This window comes from Heterocephalus glaber, unplaced genomic scaffold, assembly GCF_053883595.1.
Source record: "Heterocephalus glaber isolate CG9 unplaced genomic scaffold, H.glaber_assembly_v1.0 deba00001442, whole genome shotgun sequence".
Taxonomy (NCBI): domain Eukaryota; kingdom Metazoa; phylum Chordata; class Mammalia; order Rodentia; family Bathyergidae; genus Heterocephalus; species Heterocephalus glaber.
Window position 1 is genome coordinate 5,364,252 of NW_028258296.1, and position 24,341 is coordinate 5,388,592.

The window sequence follows — 24,341 nt, forward strand, 5'->3', positions numbered from 1 at the left end:
GAGATCAGCAAGAAGATGGTACATGTCTCACACAGTAATAACCGCCTGGGCAAGTGGCCCTGGACTAAAGGACGGGCTCAACAATGTCATTGAGTTCCAGGTCCCTCTCTTCTGCCATTCCATCATCCTTCGCTGGTGAAACGGGCTTGGTGCCTCATGCCTGCAAGATGGCTGCGTTACCTCCAGCCTCACAGCTAAGTTCCAGGCATGAAGAGAGAGGAGGGCGGGGAGCTGGCTTGTTATTTGGAAAAGTCAAAGATTTCTCGCATTTCCACTGGCCAGCACTGGGTTCTGTGGCCATGCCTAGACGCAGGGCACTGGGATTGTGAGCAATTTCTGTTTTACCCTTTCTAGTCAAGAAAGCAAAAAAGAAGGCATTGGAGAACAGACGTGGGTGGATCAGTTTCCAGCTCAGTCACACCCCCTGTGCAGCGGGCGTGTGCACATGCGACATCACGGCCCTCCGGCCCTCCGGGCGGGTTGCTGCCCTTCATCTCCGACCATGCACCCAGTGGCCTCTTATCCTACTTCCCAGGGCCTCCACCTCCTTCACGGTGTCGGAATCCAGCAGCTGTGCTGGGCTGGGGGATGCCCAGGGCCTGCGCCAGGGGCACAGGAATGGGTTAGGTCAGAGAGGAAGTCAGGACTTGCTGCCCGACCTCACCCCAGACTTCAGTCCTCCTCATCACCCCAAGAGTGGGTCCTCACAAGACAAAAGAGCCAGCAGGAAGCAGCCACTTTGTGCTGTGAGGCAGGACTCCGGGCTCCTTTTCTGACTCAGAGCCTGGCTGTTTAGGTCACCTTGACGCTGCAGCCCTCAGTTTCCCACCTGGTTCCTCTCTGTGGGGCTGTGTGGTGGGAGACAGCGACCGAACTGTAGATGGGACCTGGGATGGCCCTCAGGCTCCAGAGCTCTCTGCCCAGATCTTGCTAAAGATTTTGGAGAATCAAGGTGAAAACAGGAGGTGTAGGGCTGGGTGTGGTGGTGCACATCTGTGATACCAGAACTCAGGAGGCTGAGGCAGGAGGATCACCTCGTTTGAGGCCATCCTGGGCTACATAGAGACCCTGTCTCAAAAAACCAAAAACCAAAACCAAAAGACAACAACAAGATATATTTGAAAACTAAAATTAAAATAATGATTACAGGGCCAGGGATTTAGCTCAGTGCCACTGCCTGCCTTGAAAGCGCAAGGCCCTGAGTTCAATCCCTGGTACCCAAACTAAAAATGATTACAGTAAAAGCCACATCACCATGATCCCTGAACATCCTCCCCTCACTTTGAGTGCACTCGTCCCGTCCTGGCTGCTTCCTGCAGCAGCTCCGGAGCCCTTGCTCCTGAAGGTCTTTAGCTGCGCTGTCCGGGCTGCCTCGGTGTCTGAACCCATTCAAAACGCTTCCCTTCCCATCATCCTGACTCTGGGGAGGACCGGAGGTCACATGGTGCCAGATGCGCTGACTCAGGTGGACGAAGACGCAGGGTCGTGTTTTCGGAGCTGCCTTTCTTTCTTTTTTTGTACCGAGGATCGAACTCAGGACCTTGCTCTTGTGAAGCAGGCAGTGGCACCACTGACCTAAATCCTCGGTCCTTTTTTTGTTTTTTTTCCTGAGCTGCCTTTCTGCAGGGTGGTGCTCGGTGGGAGCAGAGTCACCGAGTTTCTGATTGCACAGAACACTGGCCTCCGACTCCTCCACACGCCTGGACCAGCAGAGAGCGGCACTGCGTCCGACCCAGGGGTTCGCACAGACAGTGACTGCGTCCCTCCCTCGCTCCCGTGTCCTGCACCCAGGGCGTGGGGGCGAATTCTGCCCCAAGCCCATCCCGGGCTGCAGGACCGCGCTGCCCTGACTGGAGGCACCCACTGCGACTGTCCCGAGCTCCCTGGCGGGATGGGTGTGCCTCTCCTCGCTGCACGTGACCCTCGGCCACGCAGCGAGGCTGGGCAGCGCCTGAGGCCCTGCGTGATGGAGTCGGCCCTTGGGCATGAGCACCCGCCTTGTAGGGAGCAGCGGGGCCTGAGACAGCTCGGCTTCACCCCCCTTCTCATGGCCCCTTCCCCTTTGAAACAGATCTCCTTGCTTCCGATTGTCTATCTTTTACTTTGCTCTCGTTTATACTGTGGGTGTCTCACACAGGAGAAACCATGGGATATTGAAGCTCCTGCGTCTGATTTATTTCACTTAAGTGACGGCCTCAAGGTGGACCCATCTTCCTACCAATGACCCACGCTCTCCCTTCTTCATGGCAGAGTAGTACTCCATGGCATATAAACACTTTCTTGAGGCACAGAGGCTGCTGCGGCACCTTGTGCACGGCGTGTGTGCAGCTCCGTGACACGCTATGAGGCTGGAGGCCCTGGTGCCCCACCACGACATGCAGCCCCGAGCCAGGGCTCAGCAAACACCCGTGAAGAGGGGTTAGGACGAGTGGCTGAGGCAGCAGGTCTCCAGGGTGACAGCGGTGGGCTGTGGACAGAGGGCGAGTGGACAAATGATTTCTACTGAGATACTTCAATCTCTCCTTACTGAGGACGGACCAGGGCCTTTGCACTGAGCTGCATCCCCAGGCTTTCTCAAGCAGTGAGACAAGGTCCTGCTAAGGCACTAAGTTGCCCGGGCTGGGCTCAGACTCGGTGACCCTCCTGCCTCAGCCTCCCGCAGTACTGAGATCACAGGCGTGCAGCGTCACGCCCTGCCTGGCTTCCCTAGTTTCTGGGCAATCCATTCTCAGTTCTCCTCCCCCTCGCAGACGTACAGTTTTACTGAAGTGAGACAGGGAGCTCTTGAAAGAAGGACGCCCAGCACCCTGAGCAGCACGCAGTGGCAACAGGGATGACGGAGGGAGGAGACCACACCAGGCAGCGACCCTGCCACCATCCTGCGCCCTCCGCAGGCGTCGTCTGTTCTCAGCCCTGGGCCGGGGGAGCCGGGCACCAGGAGAGGAGCTGGCGCAGCTGCAGGGGCGGGAGGTGAGCGGAGGGCCCTTTCCCCCCTCCAGCTTGTGCCGATCGGGCCTGCTCCCGGAACGCAGGCGCGTGTGCCCGTCCACGCTGGGGCTCCTGCAGCTCCCCGCTCCACCCAGGTGCCCGAGTGAATGATCAGAAACCAGACGCTGCCTGGCTCCGAGCCTGTGTCTCCGGCCCTTCCTCTGACCCTCTCTCCCGACAGATGGCCCGGCGCGAGCCAGTTGCGCAGTGCTCGGCAGAGGCAACTGGCCTCTCACAGGATGATGCTGGCTGGGGCCGGCCTGGGCTGGGGTGGCTCCGCCCCCGGCCCCCGGCTCCCGCAGAGGAGGAGAAAGGTCAAGCTCTGCCGTTAACCGCAGCCCCACAGCGCCAAGTGCTTCAGTTTGCTGGGTTTGAGGCTGTGTCCCTGGGTCAGGTTCACGGGCAGGGAAAGCCAAAGGCCAGAGTGGATCTGCTCACTGCAGCTCTTGCTGGTTGGCGCTGAGCTTCTGCTCCAACAGCAGGGGGCCCGTCCAGCTCCTCTCCAGGAAGCCGTTTCTCTCCCCTTCCCCACATCCCTTATCTGATTTTGCTTTTCTGTTTTGAGGTCCTGGGGATCAAACCCAGGGCCTTGCACCAGGCAGGCACTCTACCACTGAGCTGCATCCCTGGCCCCTTGGAAAAATGTTTATTTTGCGACAGTGGCCCCAGCTGGGCAGGAATTTGAGATCCTCCTGCCTCAGCCTCCAAGTAGCTGGAATTACAGGCACCTACCACCCCAGCTCCAGGGATCTTTATCTCAGTGTCTGCTCCCTTCTGCCTTGGTCACATTTGTTCCCTCAACTTCCACAGGCCCAGCACGGCCTCCCCTGCTCCTCATCTTTGCATTTCCGTGTCTGTGAGAAGCGACTCCCTCTGCTCCTGAAGCGCGGAGAGCGGGAAGCTGTCCAGCCGAAGCTCAGTGCCCCCGGGGCGGCTGCAGTTTGAAGCTCAGCTCTGACCTGGCCTAGGGCTGGCACACACCAGAGTGAGTGTGCCTGTGTTCGAGGCCAGGCCCTCTGGACAGCTCGGTTGGCTGAGCGGCAGGACGGTTGGTGCTTGTGTGGGAAACCTCACAGGCTCGCCGTGGGACGCAGGCACACACGTGTGCAAATCGGTTGCCACGGCTTGTCCTCATTACGTGGTCATCACTGTGGCCCTTGTTCTGATCTGTCACCAGCATGGAGCCCAGCAGTCGGTTGTCTGAGGCAGGAAGACCACTGTGAGTTCGAGGCCAGCCTGGGCTACACAGTGAGACCCTGTCTCAAAGAACAAACAGACAAACAGAAAAGGAAAAGAAAAGAAAAGAAAAGAAAGGAAGTGAAATCTACCAGGGCCAGCGCAGCCTGGGCTGCCCGGGCCCAGGTGATGAGGGCCACCAGGGAGGGTCTGGGCAGCGATCTTGCTCCGTCCTGGGTGCAGCAGGTGACAGGGTGAACGTGCTACAGGGCCAGGAAGGGCTCCTCCTGAGGTTCCCGTCAGAACCCCAACCAGGACCCTGAGTGTCCGGCTGAAGAAACTCTTGGTTGGTTGGTTTGTTGAGCCTGGGTCTCTATACAGTCCACAGTCCGGCTGGCCTCAAACTCCAGGTGATCCTCCTGCCTCAGCCTTCTCGCTGCTGGGGTGGCAGGCTGCTTTGCCTGGCTTTCATCTTGTCAATGATGTCTTTTGCCGTAGGTAAGTTTTAGTGTTGTGCATCTTTTCCTTCATGGCTTCCTGTTTTTGTGGCTTGTAGTAAAAAGGCTGCCACCGAAGGCCAGGAACCTGGTATCATCAATTCATTTCTATTTTTTGGAGAAATCGCCCGTAAGTCTCTGAGCCTGGTGTGCTTTGCACCGGATGGAAGGAGACACAGTTTTAACCAACAGTTTGACTTTTTAGAAGAGAATTTTTTTTTTTTTTTTTTTGGTACCAGGGATCGAACTCGGGTCCTTGTGCTTGCGCAGCAGGCGCCGGAACCACTGAGCTAAATCCCCCCCCCCCCCCCCCCGGCACTTTAACTTTTTAAATGGTTGTTATTGGCTGGGCGTGGTGGCACAGGCCTGTCATCCCAGCACTCAAGAGGCTGAGGCAGGAGGATTGCCTGGAGTTCAAGGCCAGTCTGGGCTACATAGTGAGAACCTGTCTCAGAAAAATCAAAATAAATAAATAAGTGGTTGTTACTTTGTTAATGCTTTCTGCTTCAAGGGCAAATCTGGCTATTTATAGCTTCTCAGAAAGGCACACTTTTAATTCAGATCTTGAATAAACAAAGTGCGTGCATCCTTACTGTAGCCGATTGCCCTTCACACGAGCTCTGCTCCCTTCTAAGCCTGATACTGCCTATTAAGCTTCTTCTCTGTTTTAATTCATTTTCTAGACACCTAATTATTTTTTACCTTAACACAGCAGTCTTTTGGTTTCCTTGGTCATTTTGCTGAGTTTCTCCCCGTTGCGTTAATTTCTGCTCCACGCTAGCGAATTCCTGCTCCTCCTCCTTGGCTCCCTTCCGATTCGAGTTTCCATCTTCTGACGTCTCCCTGAGGCAGCGAAGGCTGGCGCTTTCCCCCCTAGACGCCCAACCGGCCTCAGTGGTGGCTGTGCTCTGTGGGATTTGTCTGGGCTTCATTCCTCGGCTTCCGAAGTCACTGCACTCAGCCAGGGACTGCGGCCTGGACAACAAGCTTTGAACACATGCTGCTATTTGCTTTAGGCATAGCACAGAGTCAAATTCGGTGAACTTTGCCTGTGTTTTTAACTAAAAGCAAAGTCTGAAGCATCATTTTACCTCCCTTCACCGAGCCTGGGATGTGGGCTGTGACTGAGAGGCGCATGGCAGCGGAACCTCCGCCACTCCCGTGCCTCGGTGTGGCTTTGTGAATGAACAGGTTAATTTAGCCACAGGTTTTGTTTTCTTTCTTTCTTTCCTTCTTTCTTCCCTTCTCTCTCTCTTTCCTTCTTCCTTCCTTTCTTTCTTTCCATCCATCTAAGGTTCCATGCAGGAACCTTAGGCTTTGGGGACACCAAGTGAGCTGCAGCCGGATGTGGTGGTGCACGCCTGAAATCCCATCACTCAGGAGGCTGAGGCAGGAAGATCGCCATGAGTCCGAGGCGAACCTGAACTGCATATCGAGACCCTGTCTCAAAAATAAAATAAATAACACTGTAATGGCCACACACACAGACACACACACACACAGAGCGCTCTGCCTCACGTCCTGACTGTTCCTCAGAGTGCCTTTGTGGAACTGCACCCAGCACGCAGCAGCCCCTCACACACCCCTGTCTCACCCTCAAGTTGCCGAGCTCTGTGCTGGGACAGCGGTACCTTCGGGCATCCGGGCAGGGACGCCTGTAGCGTGGACGTGCTGTGCAGAGAGGACACAGATGCAGGGCCCCTCACCCCACTCCCTATGAGCCGGCCACACTGGCCCATGCCCTGTGGTGTGGCTTCCGGGAGCCGGGTCTCCGAGAGCTCTTGGCAGACGCCCGGCTTCCCCCTCCACCTCTGCCCCGGCTACCCTGTCTCTGGCCTGCCGAGCCTGGGGACCTGGGCTCAGGGGGGCGCGGCTTCCCTGTGGCCCGGGTTGCGGCGTGGGCAGAGGGACAGGGTCTCGGGGACAGCGGAGAGCAGGGCCGGCACTCCCCGCCTGCCCTGAGACTGGGATCAAGGAAGTTCAGATGCGTGGGGCAGGTGGGACCCCCCAGGAACAGGGACTGAGTTTTGGGGCAGTTGCTTTTCACACTTCTGACTTGTTCTCTCATCGTCACTGTGTTTGGGACAGGGTCTCGCTACGCAGCTCAGGCTGGCCTTGTACTAACTGAGCGCGGAAGCTGGCCCTCAGCTGGCAGTGATGCTCCTGCCTCGGCCTCCTGAGAGCTGGGATGACAGGTGTGCTTTGGTTTGTTCTTTATTAAACAAAGATGAGCTCAGAGTGAGAGCACCGGGACTGGCATTTTAGCTGCTGCGGCCGAGGGGAAGGCAGGGACTGGGTCACAGCGGCCGGGTTCGCCATGTGCTCCACGGGCTCCCTCTCCACAGACGCAGCCTCCTCCATGCCGTGTGGCTCGGTGCACACTTCACCTCCCGAGCCACTCCAGCACCTTGTTCTGGGCTCCGGAAGTACTGCGCGTGCAGCACTACCACCCTGCACCACCACCCTTCGCTGCCTGGCCCTCTCCTGGACTAAAGAGACCCCTTGGAGAGCAGGGACCGGGTCTCCTTTTCCTTGGCATCTCAGGCACCAGCACAGGGCCTGGTACAGAGGAGGTATTTCATGAATTTGTAGGAACAGGAGGCTGAGGCAAGAGCATCCCCACAAGGTGAAGGGCAGCCTGAACTACCCAATGAGGCTCTGTCTCAAAACAACAGCAAAAAAGAAAGCAAATTCATAGGAACAAATGTTCTGGCTTAATGCTGGGTCTGAGGAACACTAAAGGGAACGAAGTCCAGAGAGAAGGGTATTTACTAAGCACCTGCTACACACAGGCACTGTCCTGAGCCTTTCACAGGGACCGTCTTCCTCCAGCACACAGAGCCAAGCTCTCCGTGTAGCGTCCATGATTGGCCTTTGCTGGTTAAGTAAGGTGACTAAGGACCCAGCCGGGTGACTTTCCCAGGCCACACCCGAGATCCAGGCCACTGTGTCCCGCTGGCCGAAGCTGGCACCAGCCCTGGCCCTGGGGAGTGCAAAGTTCCACACGGAGGCAGGAAGATAAGAGGTTACTCACCCCACGGCGTGGAATGCCTGCCGCAGATGTGTGTGCCGCCTGAAGGAGCCCTGCTGAGGGCGGTGGACCCAGGGAAACTCCCGAAGAAGTGGTATCCGTGCCAGGCCTGGCTTTGACTGAATTCAGGAGGCTGAGGCAGGAGGACCTCGATTCAAGGACAGCCTGGAGTACTGAGTGAGACCTTGTCCCAAAACAAACTGAATTTAAAAGGAAAAAGAGCACCTCAGTGTGGCTGCACCTGAGGGACCTAGGACAGAGCCCGAGAGGCGGGAAGTGCTGGGCCGAGGACAGCGGGGCCGGGCCAGATGACGTGACCTGGCTGGCGAGAAGCCTGGAGGGGAAGCAGCCCAGCAGGACTGGTTTGTGGAAGGGCCCAGAGCGGCTGCGGAAAACAGCCAGGACGAGGGACAGGAGCTGCTTCCCGGCCACCACCGCTGCCCCTCTTCCCAGCCCGGAGCTGGCCGTGGCTGCTCCGTGAACTCAGCTCTTTTTCGTATTTTTAATTTCGAGACAGGATCTCACCAAGTTCCCCAGGTTGGGCTTGAACTTTCGATCCTCCTGCCTCAGCCTCCCAGAGTGCTGGGATGACAGGCCTGCACCATCACGATGCTAAAAGCCAGTCAAGGGCCATCTTCCCCTCAGGACTCTGGTATGAGCCCTGTGAGGCTGGGCACCACGCCTGCCGCTTACTGTCTCCTCTCCAGCCTTCGGCACCAGCCACGGCATATAGCAAGTGCTCAGGAAATATTTGTTGATTGAGTATTTGTTGACTGACTGCAGAGCATCCACTTACTCACCTCCCTGTCATCCAGCATCTAAGACCTCACAGACATCCCACATGGCTGCAACGGGGCGTACTGGCACACACCTGTCACCCTAGCACTATGGAGGCTGAGGCAGGAGGATTCCTTTGAGTCTGAGGCCAGTGAGGCCTGCCTAGGCTACATAGTGAGTTCAAGGCCAGCCTGGGTTATGTAGTGAGACCCTGTCTCAAAAAACCCCAATAATATAAAATAGTAAAATAAAACCCTGTGTGATTCCGGCTCCCTTCTCAGAGTCATCCTGAGCTGCACAATCTGACCCTCCGCACCCTCTCCTGGCCCCTCTGGCTCCTGCTCTCAGTGCCGGCTGGGAGATCAAATCCAGGAAGCAGGAAGTGGCTTCCGTGTGTGCCTGGAAGCTCCTTTTGGAAACCTGAGCTTCAGATCTTCTTCTGACATATGCAAGGGACAAACATGATCAAACACACACGTGGAAGCCCGGTGTCTGGTGCAACTGACAGGTGCCAGTCGTAGAGGAAAGGCCACAAAGGCAACCTGCTGCTCTGCGTAGATAGACAGAGTGGTGGTCGCTTAGGAGACATGAGGGTTGCTGAGGGGGAAGAGGAGCCTTTCCAGAGTGGAGGAAATGTCGTCTAGCTTGTGAAGGACACATCACTACCTGGATTATATCTCATGGGGCTTTAAAACTCGACTGCTTTATATGAGCATATATATTTGTCAAAATTCAGATTGCACACATATGATCTGTGTGTTTTCCTAAAGATAAATTTTTCCTCAGTTAAAAATATTTTTAGGTGTGGTGGTGCACACCTGTAATCCCAGCACTTGGGAGGCTGAGGCAGGAGGATTTCTCCAAGTTCGAGGCCAGCCTGGTTTATGCAGTGAGTTCAAAGCCAGCAAGCTCAAGACCATGTCTCAAAAACAAAAATTAACGTAAAACATGCTTATTAAGCAAAACATTACCAAATAAAAAGTAAATAAAAATAAGAAAACCAAAAAGATCTGTGATCTCTTCAGGCAAAGAGGAACTCTGCTTATATTTGAACGTGTGTCCTTCCGAATGATCTCTAACGGGCACACGTATGCAGGATGGACTCAGACAGAACCTAGTGTTGTTGATGTTTTTATGCAGCATGTTAAGAACGTGCACAAGAGAGTCTTTACTCGTCTCTCTTAAAGGACTAGTCTGCTAAGCGGCCTGAAAGTCAGGGTCCTGTCTGCTTCCAAAGCCCGTGACTCACTTCCTGGCACCACCTGAATGATGTGAGGCTTGGAAGTGTCCCCGAAGAGGCGTCCTCGGGCCCTGACGCCGTGACCGCGACGAGATCCATCACCCGCGGCTGATCTTCAGGCCGTCACCGGATTTATGATCGGCTCCCGTTCAGCGGCCATTCTGGTGACTGAGGGCACCGAGCATCGCTGTGGAACTGATGCTTCTGTCCCCTCAGATTATTAAACTGTCAGAAGACCCGATTTATCGCCAGTGAGTGCTGTATTTATTGTTTAATCTGTGTGGATTCTGATTCAGCCCAGGCCCCGTGTGATTATCGCATGGCTAGGCTCCTGTGATCTACGCACCCTAAGCTCAGCCCGGCGCGAGATCAGGAATTCAAGCCACGCTAGGCTCATGGCACAGCTGCAGCCACCTCCGAGGCTTGAAAATCTATTGCCCAATCCGGCTCGGCTCGCCGGGAGCGGCCTGGTGGTGACAGCTGGTGGGGCTCTGACTCCCTGCATAGCTCAGATGGAGAATGATTTGGAGCCGCCCAGAGCAGGAGAAAAGGGGGGCGGGGCCCGGCGATCTGTGAGGGAGAGACGCGTCCTTAGCTCTGCGCTCTTGGCCAGCGATGAAAGGCTGCTGCAGTGACAGCGGCCAGATGGGCGTCAGATGACACCGCGCCTTCCTAATGACCTGCAGGCCGGCAGGGGAGGGGGGGGGTGCGGCTTTCCCGGCACCGCAGGCCAAGCTGCTGCTCGTCAGCGCGACCCGACGTCACTGGGCCAGTCCTGAGGCCACAGGTGCTGGATACCGAGGAGCTGGCCTGGCCTGGCCCTCCGCCGGGCGTTTGCAGGACGCCGTGGTTAATTTGTCCCTGCAGCCAGAGGACCCAGCGGTGGGGCTCCAGTTCCTGATTTGAAAGCAGCTCACAAATACAGGAAGCTCTCAGGGGATGAAAGAACACTTACAGGGATTCTGCAGGGAATGGCAGGGGACCATTGTCCTGTCTTCACACACACACACACACACGTACGCGCACGCACGCACGCACGCACGCACGCCCACATCCAGCCACAAGAAGGATGTGGACCACAGCAAGTCCGGTTCCCCAGCCCACGAAAACACATCATGTATCTAATGTGCACAAAGCAGGGCGCTCTATTCACCAGGAAAAGGGACAGAAAAATCGCCGTACCTCTAATCCAGGCCTTCAGCAGGCCGAGGCAGGAGGATGCAAGTTTGAGCCCAGCCAGAACAGCTCAGCGACTTACTGAGACCCTGTCTCAAAAGTTAAAAAAAAATTTTTTTTAAAGGGCTGGGGATGTAGCTTAGTGCAAAGGCCCTGGGTTCAATCTTCAGTGCTTTAAAAAAGAATTCAGAGGAATTTTTCATAACAGTAGTTGAGAACTAGAAGTCCCAGTAACTTTGCAATCAGGAATGATGGCCTGAATATTAGAGGAAAGGAAAACACATAAACACAGTAAGAAGACGGCAACTGAGAAGGGAAATGGGAAATGGCTGTCAAGGTGCGGTTTTACAGCACCCTACCATCCGGCAAGTGTGTGCATACGAGCGTGGGTTACCCTGAATGTCTTGGTCATAAACATACAGAATGGCTTTTGTCAGGAAAGGCATGGAAGAGGCCAGAGGACTCCCCCCAGCCTGCTTCTGGAGTCTGCGTGCTGAACACAACCGAATGCCTGGTGAACCTCAGTTGTTCTGGAGGACCTAAGGGTTAGAAAGGTGGCATTTGGAGCCTGTCATCCTCCTGCCTCAGCCTCCAAGAGGCCTGGGATTACAGACCCTACCACTGTAGCTGACTTTCTCTGGACTGTGATGCACCCTGGCTCAGCACATAACTTCAAACCTCCGAGCTCGGAACTAGCTTAACCTCCCTCTCTGCAGCTTCTGCAGCAATAAAGTGAAGACGGCTGTATCACCTCCCAAGGCCTCATGGGGTTCTAATGATGTCACATACACAAACAGTTTATCAGAGTGCCCAGCATATGATAAGCATTTAACAAATCAGCTGTCTTCGTAAAGGAATAATGAATCTGGTCGGGAAAAAGGTATCCTTAAAGAAGCTGGCTTCCTTTGAACCCATCATAGCACTGGTTATGGCCCAATTTAGGACTCTTCCAGAATATTCTGGGACACTCTGAAAGCCAATGCACGGTCTCACATGTTTTATAAGAAATATTCGTGGGTTGACGTTTTGACAGCTTTAATTTTCCATAGCTATGGTATTAAGTGTCTCAGGCTAAAAGGAAGTCCTTTTGTTAAAAAAAAAATCCCTGGGAAGGAATGAGGAGAGATTCCCAAGGCACAGGTGGCAGTGGGTGACCTGCGAAAAGCCCACCCAGAACACACCGGAGGCCGCTAGAACCGCAGGGGTGAGGACAGCTTAGGACAGCTCCAGGGTCACAGATGGCCCCGCGTGAGGCTGACACAGAAGACAGAAACCCAAACGTATGGAGCCGAGGAGAGTGCCTGGTGGTTGGGGACAATTAGAGACCAGCCTCAACTCAGCGGGCATTCACCACGGCCCACTGGCCTTCACTGTTCCCATCCGGCTTTGCTGTTCCTTCCCAGATGGCACAGTTCCCATGGCTCCGGGTGACACCGTTTTTAGCACTCAGAGCCTGGTCATGCCCCAGGCCGTGTCTGAGGTTAATAGAGCAGGCTGATCCAAGGAACGGGACTGGAAACTTGAAAATTGGTATCTAAGTAGAGGAAAAATGACTGCCCGTGGTTATCATTCCTTAGACACATTCTGTGGTGATTAAATTTGTTTTGTTTTGAGACAAGCTCTCTCTGCGTAGCCCAGGATGGCTTTAAACTCACTGCAATCCTCCTGCCTCAGCCTCCCAAGTACTGGGATTACATAGTAAACCATAGGCATGAGCCACCATGCCCAGTGTGGTGACTGAATTTTTAAGACTCAGAAAAAATAGCGGTTTTTTGTGATAAGGTATTATAAGATTTTCAGTCACTGCAAAAAATTATAGAGCAATTCTAGAACAAGAAAATTATTAAGTAAAAAATAACCATAGAGTTTCAAGGGATTTAAAGAACAAATTTTTCCATTTCCAGTTGTGACCAAAGTGGGCAATTTCACCTGTAGAGACCTGTAGGTCTCTCTCTGCCGCCTGTTGCTCTCCCTGGCACACTGCTGCTGCAGCTTCTGCTCCTCTCTGTCTGTGCCTCCGATGTCTTTGGGAAGAGGGGATTCCCTCTTTCATAAAAAGTTCACAATGAGCCATGCATGGTGGTGCACGCCTGCAATCCCAGCACTCAGGAGGCTGAGGCGGGAGGATCACTGTGAGTTCAAGGCCAGCTGGGGTTACATAGTTCGACTCTGTCTCAAAAACCAAAAAAAAAAAAAAAGGTCACAACTATTTGGCCAAGGGGAAAGCTGGGGAACTTAGCGTCTAAACCACCTGCAAAGGGACGCAGCCCTGCAGTGACGCAGCAGCTGCGGGACTCTGGACTCAGACACAGGCCGGATGTGGAGCAGGAGCAGCGGGCGGTGTGGGCCCTGCCATCCGCCTCTGCCCTGGCCCTCGCCCTCGCCCCTCTGCGGCCTCAGCAGCGCACGGACTGCGGCCCATCTCCGGCCACGCACCCGCGGGCAGGCCCCGGGACCCGCGACATGGAGCTGGACGGCCTCGCGGGACCGAGGGAAGCAGCGGACGCGCTCGTCGCACGCAATGCCCCCTCTCCCTTCGCCCGAGTTTCTTGTGTTTTCCGCTCCTGCCTGCCACTCGCTAGGTTTCTTGGTTTCATTTGGATTTCTCGAATGCGGCTTCCTCACAAAACTCCAGTCTAGCCGGGTGTGGTGCTGCACGACTGTGATCCCCGCACTCGGGAGGCTGAGGCAGGAGGGTTACGGTGAGTTTGGGACCAGCCTTAACTACAAAGCCAGACCCTGTCTCAAAAACCAGAACCAGGGCTGGGCCTCGGTTGGAGCCAAGAGCAGCAGCCCCGGCTCGGGGCGGGGGGGAGGGCGCTGGGCCATGGGGAGCACGGACGGGGGCAGGGTGTATCTGGGCAGCAGGTGAGACCCTCGCGCTGGCGTGCCCGGCCGGGGGCTGCGGCGCTGGGGTTCACTCGCAGCCATCAGCGGAGGGGTATCCCGGCCTGGAGGCCGGAGCAGAGGCCTGCGCCTGCGCGGAGCGGGCGCCCCCTCCAGGAGGGCCCCAGAGCGGCCGGCGCGGAGCGGGACGCAGCAAGGAGCGAGCGGCCTCCTTCTTTCTCTGCATCTCCTCAGTGCGTGCTGCAGGTCACGATGAACACGACGGTGGCGTGGGCAGAACACATCTTCATTCTTTTTCATCCTCTTCCCTTCTCCTTCCCCCTCGCCCTCCTCTTCCTCTTTGCAGAGTGTTCTATCTCCCTGTTTCCTATTGTCTGCCTTTTATTTTGCTCATTAACTTATTTATTCTTTGGGTTTCTCATGTAGGAGAAGCAATGCCAAATTGAAGCTTGTGCGTCTGATTTGTTTCACATAACATCGTGGTCTCAAGCTGCATCCATTGCCTGCCAGTGACTCCAGTCTGTCCTTGTGGCAGAGCAGTGCTCCACTGTGTGAACACAGCGTGGTCTCATCCACTCCTCTGGGATGGCCCTGTGGGCCGCTTCCAAGACATCTCTGCAAGTCGTGCTGCTATAAGCGAGGGTGTGCACGGATCCCTGTACTATGATGTCTTTGACTCCTTCCAGAAGCTGCTCGGAAGGGATGGATTTTCTACTTCTGCTTTTCTGAGGTGACTCAGTTCTGAGCTCCGCAGCAGTTGTAGTACCAGCTCCTCGACAGGGCCCGGCCCGCCGCAGAGACGCCCAAGGGCACTGGTCCTGGCACGGCCGCCTGCTGGGCGCTTTGCACGTGAGGGGAGAGCCCGGCAAAGGCTCGTGAAGAGGCCCTCTTCCACCTCGAACCCTGGACCGCTGGGCCCTGCCTGCTTACGCTTCAAGACCTTTGGTCCAAGGCTCCAAACCACACCACGATTCTATTGCAGTGATTCTCAGCAGCCAGAGAGAATTTCCACAAGGCAAGGAGTCATAAACACAGAAAAGCCGGGCATGGTGCACACATCTGTGATCCCTGCTCTCAGGAGGCTGAGGCAGGAGGGTCAGCCTGGACTACATAGTGAGACCTTGTCTCAAAAAAAACAAACCCAAATAAATAAATGAATACCAAAATAGAGGCATTATATTAGTTTTTGTTGGGAAGTAACACATTCCCACAACCTGAGTGGCTTGAAACAACTTCTGTTTTTAATCTCAGAATTTCTGTCCATCAGAAGTCTGGGCTGGTCCTCAAGGCCTTGCAGGCTGACACCAGTGGCAAATGAACTCTGGAGGATCTTTCTAGGCCTCCCCGGTGGCGGGCGAAGTCGCCCTCTTTGAGCTCCTTTGCGCTCCTGGGTGAGCAGTGGTGGTGAGGACTGAGGCTGTCTCTGAGAAGCTGCCTCAGTCTTGGGCCTCTCCCATCAGTCAGGCCTGGCTGGGAGAAGCCCCGTCCTTGTCCCTGGTTGCCCCTGCATGGTGCTCCCTCCCACTGTGGCGACAGAGTACCCTAACCCAGCACCACCCATGCCCCATGGGTTAATGCAGGCAGAGAAGCACCAGGCCAGAGGGCACAGGGCCATGTTGCCTGCTGCTGAGAAGCCCAGGGAATACAATCCAATAGGAAGACACAGTTATTTATTATTTATGGTACTGAGGATTGAACCCAGCACCTTCCCACTGAGCTATATTCCCAGCCCCGGTTTTAAAACATTTTGTTGTTGTTTTTTGTTTTTCGGTACCAGGGATTGAACTTGGGACCTTGTGCTTGCGTGGCAGGCGCCAGAACCACTGAGCTAAACCCCTGGCCCCTTTTAAAACATTTTGTGACAATTAATTTAGCAACTTGCTAAGTTGCTAAATTACACAGGCTGGGATCAAACTTGTGATCCGCCTGCCTCAGCCTCCTGAATGCTAGGATTATAGGCATGTGCCACCATGCCTGGCTTCAAAAAGATTTTTAATGTGCAAATCAAGGAGCAGTGCTAAAATAACTAACAAATCCTGAGTCCATATTTCCATGATTTCCAAATAGAACAATTTGAAATTCTTACACATGACAGCATCATTCTAGTCCTGCATAATTTGGGTACCAGGAGACCTGCAGTACTGTTTTGTCATCTTTATTGTTGTTTTTGTTTTTCAGTGCTGAGGATGGAACCTAGGACCTTTGTTCAGAGCTAGCCAACCCTTTATATTTTTTATTTTGAGACAAGGTCTTACTATATCGCTAAGTAGGCCAGATTGGGCAGCTTAAACTTGTGATCCTCCCGCTTCAGTCTCCCAGAGTTCTGGGATGACAGGTGTCTACTCTATGCTCAACTCCTGGAGTAGTTTTAAAAATGATTTAATAGATTGGCAGTTACTATACCGATTATAAAAATCCAGCTATTATTCTGACCTCGAGAAATTCCCTAGCGACGCTCCCAGGAGAAAAAAACAACCCATGGCCACCTCCTGCACGACTGTCATCTGCCGCCCAGTGCAGACCTCCCCAGCCTCCTCCTCGGCAGACTCAGTGGCGAGGCGTCATGAGGTAACTCTTCTGAGTCAGGCGTGACAGTGACTCCTCTGCATCCTGGAAGATGAGGCTACCTCCAGAGAAAAGCCCTCGGACACTGGGTGAACAATCCTCTCCTGAGGCCGGATGCAGCGCTCGGGGTGGTTTTGTGTGCGGGAAAAACCTGTGCTTTCCACTGTGTCACGTGTTTTCCCTCGGCGTGGAGCTGGGTGGGCTGCCGGGACTGAGTTTCATTCCCTCCTGTACACAATGCGCGTCCTATTGTCCTGGCTTCCATTCAAGTGACTAAAGTCACGGGGCTCTCAGCACAGTGAGCTGACAGCAGGGAATAAATACTGCTTGTCCCCAACTCCAGTCCAAGCATGGCCACAGCAATGAGTGCAGAAACTAACAGGAAGGGGACAGGGCTCAAGGGTGCAGTCCTCAGTCTGTAACAGGGCAGAACAGGGGCTCTGAGCTCTGCACAGCACTGCAGGATCCGGAGAGCTTGGTTCTCGGATTCTAGGAAACTCCATAAACCTTGCATCTCCTGGACGCAGGAATTGTGTCGGTGCCAGGGACTCCAAGTGGATGAGGTCACTGCACTATTGCCCAGAAGCCAGTGCAACCCTGATTCTTTGTCAGCCCTGTCACACTTCCTTCCAAAGAACCAGGAGGAAGGAAGCCTGGAGTCCACAGAACGCAGCTGGGCCACCTCCCGGTGACAATGCGGGCGGCTCCCACCATGAGGTTTTGCTGGCAAAACACACACTCCAAGGGCCTCTGTCCACGTGGGGTTTTGTTTTGTTTTCAGCTCTGGGAAGCAAACTCAGGACCCTGAGTGTGTGGGCATGTGCTCCACCCTAACGTGACTCAGGTCTGCACATGAGACACCCGAGAAGCACCCTTGGGAATCAGGCAGTGTGACAACCACTCCTTCCTCAAACACAGTCCCTTGCTGACAGTGCGCTTGGGGACTGAGTACAAAGTGAGACTGGACCAGAAAACCAATCCATGACTTCTTTCTCCACTAAATTAAGATCAGTATCTAGGCATCTTTCCCAAAGAGTTAAAGACATCATTTTATAGTGATCCATGCACACCCATGTTTATAGCAGCACAACTCACAATAACCGACTCATGGAAATGGTCTATATGTCCATCAATAGATAAAAGGATAAAAAAATGTAGTATTTATACATCACGGAGTACTACTCTGCCATAAAGAAGGATAAATTTGCATCATATGGAGGAAAATAGATGCACCTTGAGATCATAATGTTAAATGAAATAAATAAGACACACAGGTTTAAATATTGCATGGTTTCTCTAATATGAGAAACACATTATAAATAAAGAGCAAAATAAAAGATAATAAGAAGTCGTGAGATAGATCTTTCTCAAAAGGGAAGTGATAAAGAAATGGAGGGAGGGTGCAGGGAGGGAAAAGGGATGAAAAAGGAATTAAAATGTGTTAGGTACAGGCACCAACTCCCCCCACAAAAATGTATACATTATGAACTGCAAACATGCACTAATAAAAAAATTTAAAAATACAAAATTAAGATCAGCAGAGTTGGAGAATATTTTGTCTAAAATGTTAAAAACACATCGGTACAGAATTCCCATGTGCTTTTTCGAAAGGGACCTCTCGGACCAGAAGCCGAGTCTGACCTTAATAACGTAAGCACCGTCCAGTGCAGCGTGGGAATAGACAGCGGCACCAGGTTTGGAGGCTTCAGGAGGTTTATGAAACGTGTTTGCATTTATTGCATGAGCTTACAGACCAAAGGCGGGAATTTTTCAATACTTAGCAAACGTCTACACGTTAAAGTTTGTTCTTAAGCCACCGCGACTCCGGCTTGCAGTGACAAAGGCCTGTCACCCACCTGCCTTCTCCAACTTGCATTACCTCAGAGGTGACATTTAGCGTATGACTAAACGCCCCATAGCTGCAGCTGGGTGATTCAGCAGCTCGCATCAGTGATGCACGGTGTGGCTCTGCGGTAACAGATGCCGGATCTCAGCAGGTGCGGCGGCGCCGGCCCGCTCCGCTCGGCTCCAGGACCGCCTCTGGGGACGCGGACCCGGTGTTGGTGTTGGCGGGCGGGATAAGCCCTGAGGTCCGCCACCCGCTCGGGTGCTGCCGTTATAGGGCGGGCGGGAGCCTCCCTGCTCTCAGACGCAGATTCCACCCTGGCTCGCCGCCACGACTGAGCACAAATGCGTTGGTTTTTCTTTTTTGCGCTTCCAATCCTTGCAACCTTCCAAAAATAAATCAAACCAGCCATCAGGGCACCGGGGTAATACTACTACTAATAAGCGGGTTTGCCTGACTTACGTAAACAACACTTCTGGGGTAAACTCTGCCCCAAAGGTCTGGGCACACTTTCATTCTTTTTTTTTTTTTTTTTTTTTAATGTAACCTGCTTACTAATAATTACCAGACTTGGGTGGCCTAACCCTGGAGATAGATTTTAACAGCAACCGCTTAAAAGCCATGAAACGGCCATTAAAAAAATGCGCACCCAGTAGAACACCGGTAGGATGCTTCGGTTCCAGCCAAAGTCACCTCCGGGCCCGGCGACCCGGTGACCCCGGCGACCCCCACCCCCACCCCACGTGGATCTGACCGCGCCCCGCCCCCTCCCGGACTCGGCCCCGCCTCCCCTCTCCCCGCCCCCAGTAGCCCCGCCCCCTTCCCTCCAATCCGCCCGGCTTCAGGAGCTGGGATCAAATTGCTACATCAACACGTTTGCATAGCCCAATGGCCGCTCCACATGCAAATAAGGCAGGCCGTGGTTGGCTGAGTGCTGGCCCGATAACTCCCGGAGCGGGGCCCTTTGTCCTCAGTGGCTGGGACGCAGCTGCCGGGTGGTGTCGCGCTCCGGCCCGGCGCGAGCGACTGAGTGGCTGCGGGGACCGAGCGCGCCGCACGCACGGGCAGGAGCAGCCCGCACTCAAGCTTTCGGCGGGGTCCTGCGGCTGCACTATGACTCTGGAGGAATTCCCGGCCGGAGAGCAGAAGACCGAAAGGTGCGTAGGCTCGGCCAGCCGCAGCTCTGTCGCCGTCCCCGCGCGTCCCCGTGCAGCGGGTCGCGCGCAGCAAAGTTTGCCCGGCCCGGGGCGTCGGCGTCGGCGGGGTCCGGGGAGGCTGCGGGGCGGCACGGAAGGGAGGCGGGGCGTGGCGGGGCTGCGGGTCGCACGGGGACGGCCGGGCCCCATGACTCCCGCGCTGCACGTAGGATGGACACGGTGGGCGATGCCCTGCAGGAGGTGCTCAGCAAAGCCCGGAGTCAGCGCAGCCTCACCGTCGGGGTGTACGAGGCGGCCAAGCTGCTCAACGTGTAAGTGCCCCGCGCTGTCCCCCCGGGCCGCCCCGACGCCTGCAGGTGCGAGGGTGGCCGGGCTGGTGACTGCCTCACGCCGCCCCTCCCGCGCCGTCCGCAGAGACCCGGATAACGTGGTGCTGTGCCTGCTGGCGGCCGACGAGGACGACGACCGGGACGTCGCCCTGCAGATCCACTTCACCCTGATCCAGGCGTTCTGCTGCGAGAACGACATCGACATTCTGCGCGTCAGCAACCCGGGCCGCCTGGCCGAGCTGCTGCTACTGGGCGCGGACGCGGGCGGCGAGGGCGCCGCGCAGCCCCCGGACCTGCACTGCGTGCTGGTGACGGTGAGGGCCGGGCGGGGGTCGGGGGTCGGGCCCGGCACTTTAGGCCGAGAAGCGGCAGTTTCGTCACCGGGACTTTCTGGGGACGGAACGCGTCTGAGCACGCTGGCGGCCGCCCAGCCGAAGGGCTGTGAGTCAGCATGGCCCAGCCGCTCCCTGCCCGGCTCGCACGGGCTCGCGTGACGAATTCCTCCAGCAGGCAGATTAGATAAAGCCACAGAAATTCCTGGCTCGCCCGGTAGGAAGGAGCCCGGTTCTCTGCCAGGCAAAGCTAAAAATAGAAAGGGTGTAGGCGACCGACCTGTGCATTCCCTCGAGGTGCGTTCAGAGGCCAGTGGAGTTCGTTTCTTTGCAGTCTTGCAGTTTTTAATGGACTTTCATGCTTTCCTGGAAACCCTGGTGGGCGGATCGCAGGTTTCGGGTTAAATGTGCTGGCCTGGCCTCCCGGACTTTACTCCTTTCCGACTGGTTCGGGGAAGTGGCAGCCCGATTGTCCTGCCGCCCTGGAAAGTGCCGCTCTGGTCTTTCGGGACAGTGACAGGTGGCAGTTCTGGTTAGCGGCCTGGCGTCTCCAAGCTCCTCGCACACGCAGCGTGGAACTGCCTGGGACCATTGTTACGCTCATGTTTGTGCAGGGCACAAGTCTGGCAGGCAGGCCTGAGCAGACGGCTTGGGCAGAACTGGAGGGAAACCGCAGATGCGTCTGCGGCACCCTGCGGGTCCCCCGCGTGCAGACTCTGCAGGGTGCGATTGTAACGATTTTGCAGAAACTCAGCCACCCAGGTGTGGTGGACTTTCTGAGCTGGGGTCCCGTCCCTTGTGGTACAGCCAGCATGCAGAATGCCCAGATAGATCGCCTCCTTCCGGAAGCCGAGTCACGGTTAGCAGCTGCTGGTCGGTTCTACGGGAAATTAACCCGGATATCCTTGTTCCCAGAATCCGCACGCGTCGCAGTGGAAGGATCCGGCCCTGAGCCAGCTCATCTGCTTCTGCCGGGAGAGCCGCTACATGGACCAGTGGGTGCCGGTCATCAACCTGCCCGAGCGGTGACCGAGCAGTGAGGACGCCGAGCCGAATTGCACCGAAGTTTGGAAATACCCTTGTAGTTACTCCTCAATTACTCCCCACGCCGGCGCCGATCACAGAAACTGAGGCCAAGGCCTGAGCGACCTCGGCTACGTGTTCCGGGGCGGAGTGATAGCAGACTTTGGAGATGGGAAGAGGAGGAAAGGAAGAAGCGAGCCACGCGGAGACCGAAACCTGAGTCGAAAGGAACAAAGCTTGCAAAGAACCGCGCAGGAAGACAAACTGTCTGCATTTGGGATGGTTGAGTTCCATTAAAGTCAAACCGCGTTCGCTTTGTCCAAGACGACCGTGCGGCCGTAATTTGGGTAGTTTTGGTTTCTATGCTCTCAAGTCAAAGAAAACCCAAAAGGAGTTCATCACACCTTCTTTCCAACCATATTTTATTGTATTTTGATGAGATGTTAAATTCTCAAAAGTTTTATTGTAAATTGTACTAAGTTATTTTATGACATGAAAGGTTATTTATGCTATGAAAGTTTTTGAATCACAGTACCTAAATAAAGCGGTATGGAATAACTGCATCACTTCCTGTCACCTGCTTTTGTTTGTTCTAATTCAGACTTTATTATTTTTTATTAGTACATATTTGAAGAACAGACATTTTGTTGATGCCTTCCTCTACACCAAGTCAGGAAACACATCAAAATGTCACTTAAGAGCTGGGTGTGGAGGTGCATGCCTGTAATCCCAGCACTCAGGAAGCTGAGGCAGGAGGTTCACTGCAAGTTGGAGGCCAGCCTGGGCTACATAGAGAGACCCTATCTCAAAAAAAAAGTTGCTTAAAGGTTTAGGCTGGGGTTGGGAGAAAGAAATGGTTAGGGTCCAACTTGCAAAATCTAAATAATGCTTTCAGAAGATTTTATACGACAGGTTGTGGAAGCCAAGAGGCATTTCCAAAGTTACCGACAAGACAGATGAGCCTTTCACTGCAGAATTTATTTATTTACTCATTTATTTGCGACAGGGCCTCACTGTGTAGCCCAGGGTGGCTTCAAACTCGGGTAGTGCTCCTCCTGCCTCAGCCTCTTCAGTGCCGGAATGACAGGTGTGCACCACCACACCCAGCTGCATATTATTGAAAAATGAGTTTATTTTTCTAGCTGGAGAGAAGAAAGCAGTTTGCTAGCAGCTGCTCTCGGGCGAGGGTGCCGGGCCAGCAGGAGCCTAACAGTGCCTCTGCCTGTGGTGTGGGAGATAAGATTCACCGTCTGTGGCCCGGTGCTGGGGTTCCCCCGCCCCAGCCTCCTGCTGTCGGCAGCAGCCTCGGCGAAGCGGGTGGCACTGTCCACGTTGCAGGATAGCAGTGGCCAGGCTGCGCTGTCCCCACTGACCAAGTGACCCTTGTGCCCTGCCGGGTGCTGCGTCAGGCTGGGTTCTGGCTGAGCAGGACAGAGGACAGGGGAGGCTTTAGGAGATGGTCGCCTCTGTATGGGGACAGTCGGCCAGGCAGAGCTGCAGATCCAGCTGCCCTGCTCTGGCTCTGAGCCTCCTGACTGCGAACTCAGGAAAGAGCAGGGAGAAGCTGAAAGCCACAACAGAAGCACCCACCAAGGACCGCCCCTGCGCCTGCGCATCCCCCACCCGCTGGGTTCGGCCTTGTGCAGGCTCACAGCTGCGGCAGGCGCGGTCCAGAACACAGCTGGAGCAGGGCGTTGGCTTTTCTGTTACTAGAAGGTGAGAGCAGTGAGTGGCACACAGGATTCTGTGTTCTGTTTTGTGTTATGAGAGGCTCTTGTTATGTAGCCCAGGCTGGACTGGAGCTCAGGGCGATCCTCCTGCCTCAGCCTCCCCAGTTCTGGGATGACAGGTGTGCGCCACCATGCCTGCCTCTAAACAGTGCGATGTTAAACCTTCTTATTAAAGACAGAGTCAATTTTGCCTCCCTTTTCTTTACTACTGTGGTTAAAACCCTGTGCAAAGAGGAACAAAGTGGGCCGGGCAGGCAGAGTGGAGAAAGTGCCTTGGTGGAAAGGCAGTGTGAGTAGCACTGGAGTGGGTTGGCGCTTTACCCAGCACAGAGCTGACCCCTCCTGCAGCTCAAGGACCACCTGCAGAGCAGGAAGTGACACCGGGGAAGTCAGGCAGACAACAGGGCTGAGCAACAGGAAGCAAAAGGGCTGTGGGTGGGGCATGCACTTAGCGTGATGAGGCCCTGGGACTGACCCACCCATAATCCCAGCACTCGGGAGGCTGAGGCAGGAGGATCACCCAGAGTCTGAGGCCAGCCTGGGCTACATAGCAAGACCCTGTCTCAAAACAACAACAATGAATTCTCACAGTATCTTTTACTAAAACCCATGTGATTGCAATAGGAAAACGTTCAGGGCCTCAGAGCTGTTGCTCACGACCTATCTGCATTATCAAAAAGAAGTTTCGGCTGTATCCCGAATTCAGTGTTTGGAGAGTTGAAGCAGCAGTGTTCGTTCTGCAGATTGTTCTGTTTGTGGAAAATCCTAGCAATGAACGCAGTGCTTAGTTTTGTTCCTCTTTCCTGACTGAACAGAATATGAAGTTAACGTGGTACTGAAACCCATGGAAATGGCCAAGTCAATGTTAAACAGGTACACAATGATTTGGATGTCAAATTTTCTTCAATTATTGCTTTAAAAACTGCTAAACAGAGCCAGGTGTGGTGGCAATGTGTGGCTGTCATTCCAGTACTCGGAAGGCTGAGGCAGGAGGATCACCCAGAGTCTGAGGCCAGACTGGGCTACAGAGTGAGCCTGTCCCAAAACAAACCAAATACATGATACACAAATGAAAACTATTAAACTGACTTATTAAAAATTAGAAATGTCATAACAAGAAAAAAAGCCCCCCTCTATCTAAGGTGTGTTGTGTGTCGAAGTGTAGAAAATACTGATTTTCCCACTGCTAACTTAGCCTCGGAGTCATAGTTTTGCTCCCTTCTTTCTGGTAGACCTGTGCAGTGAAGGTGGCTAATCTGCCCTACTACGGGATTTCCTGAGTAAAGAACAAAAGGTTGGCTCGGGGAAGACTGGCACCAGAACCTTTCCCGGGCATCTGAAGAGGCCTCACTGTAACAAGGTTTGTCTGTGCAGTGCTGGGGATCGAACCCAGGGCGTGACAACCCTGGGCTGCAGCCTGGGCCCTCGACACCAGCTCTCACCAGACCCACAGACTGGCCTTGAACTTTCCAGCCACTGCTTCAGCCCTCCTTCCAGGTGTGCGCTGCTTTGCTGGCAGCCTCTCCGTAACCCTTTGAAATATTGCTGTTCACCACCATTGGGATTAACTTTTATTCTTTGATATGTGGGAGAAGGCTACAGGCAGTGAGGGTGTTTCCTTCAAACG

At 54.5% G+C, this 24,341-nt stretch overlaps 1 protein-coding gene and 1 long non-coding RNA gene across 2 annotated transcripts; one reads left to right on the forward strand and one right to left on the reverse strand.

Annotated features, from left to right (window-relative positions):
* Positions 1–1,095: 1,095 nt before the first annotated feature.
* LOC110348441 (uncharacterized) lies at positions 1,096–8,186 on the reverse strand. Its single transcript, XR_002393686.2, has 3 exons — positions 7,696–8,186; positions 5,364–6,101; positions 1,096–4,813 (listed from the first exon to the last, which is right to left on the reverse strand). It is a non-coding gene; the product is annotated as an uncharacterized LOC110348441 (long non-coding RNA).
* A 10,911-nt stretch (positions 8,187–19,097) lies between these two features.
* Gadd45a (growth arrest and DNA damage inducible alpha) lies at positions 19,098–21,547 on the forward strand. Its single transcript, XM_004841476.4, has 4 exons — positions 19,098–19,300; positions 19,510–19,611; positions 19,715–19,943; positions 20,877–21,547. Exons 1-4 carry the CDS (start codon positions 19,257–19,259, stop codon positions 20,988–20,990), a joined length of 489 nt encoding a protein of 162 aa, XP_004841533.1. The 5' UTR covers positions 19,098–19,256; the 3' UTR covers positions 20,991–21,547.
* Positions 21,548–24,341: the final 2,794 nt, after the last annotated feature.

What these genes read in the sequence shown, in the direction of transcription:
- Gadd45a (XM_004841476.4), top strand. Translation starts at nt 19,257, where the DNA reads ATGACTCTGGAGGAATTCCCGGCCGGAGAGCAGAAGACCGAAAG. An exon ending in GGAGAGCAGAAGACCGAAAG is followed by an intron (nt 19,301 to 19,509) that starts GTGCGTAGGCTC and finishes CGCTGCACGTAG; the next exon opens with GATGGACACGGTGGGCGATG. An exon ending in GCGGCCAAGCTGCTCAACGT is followed by an intron (nt 19,612 to 19,714) that starts GTAAGTGCCCCG and finishes CGCCGTCCGCAG; the next exon opens with AGACCCGGATAACGTGGTGC.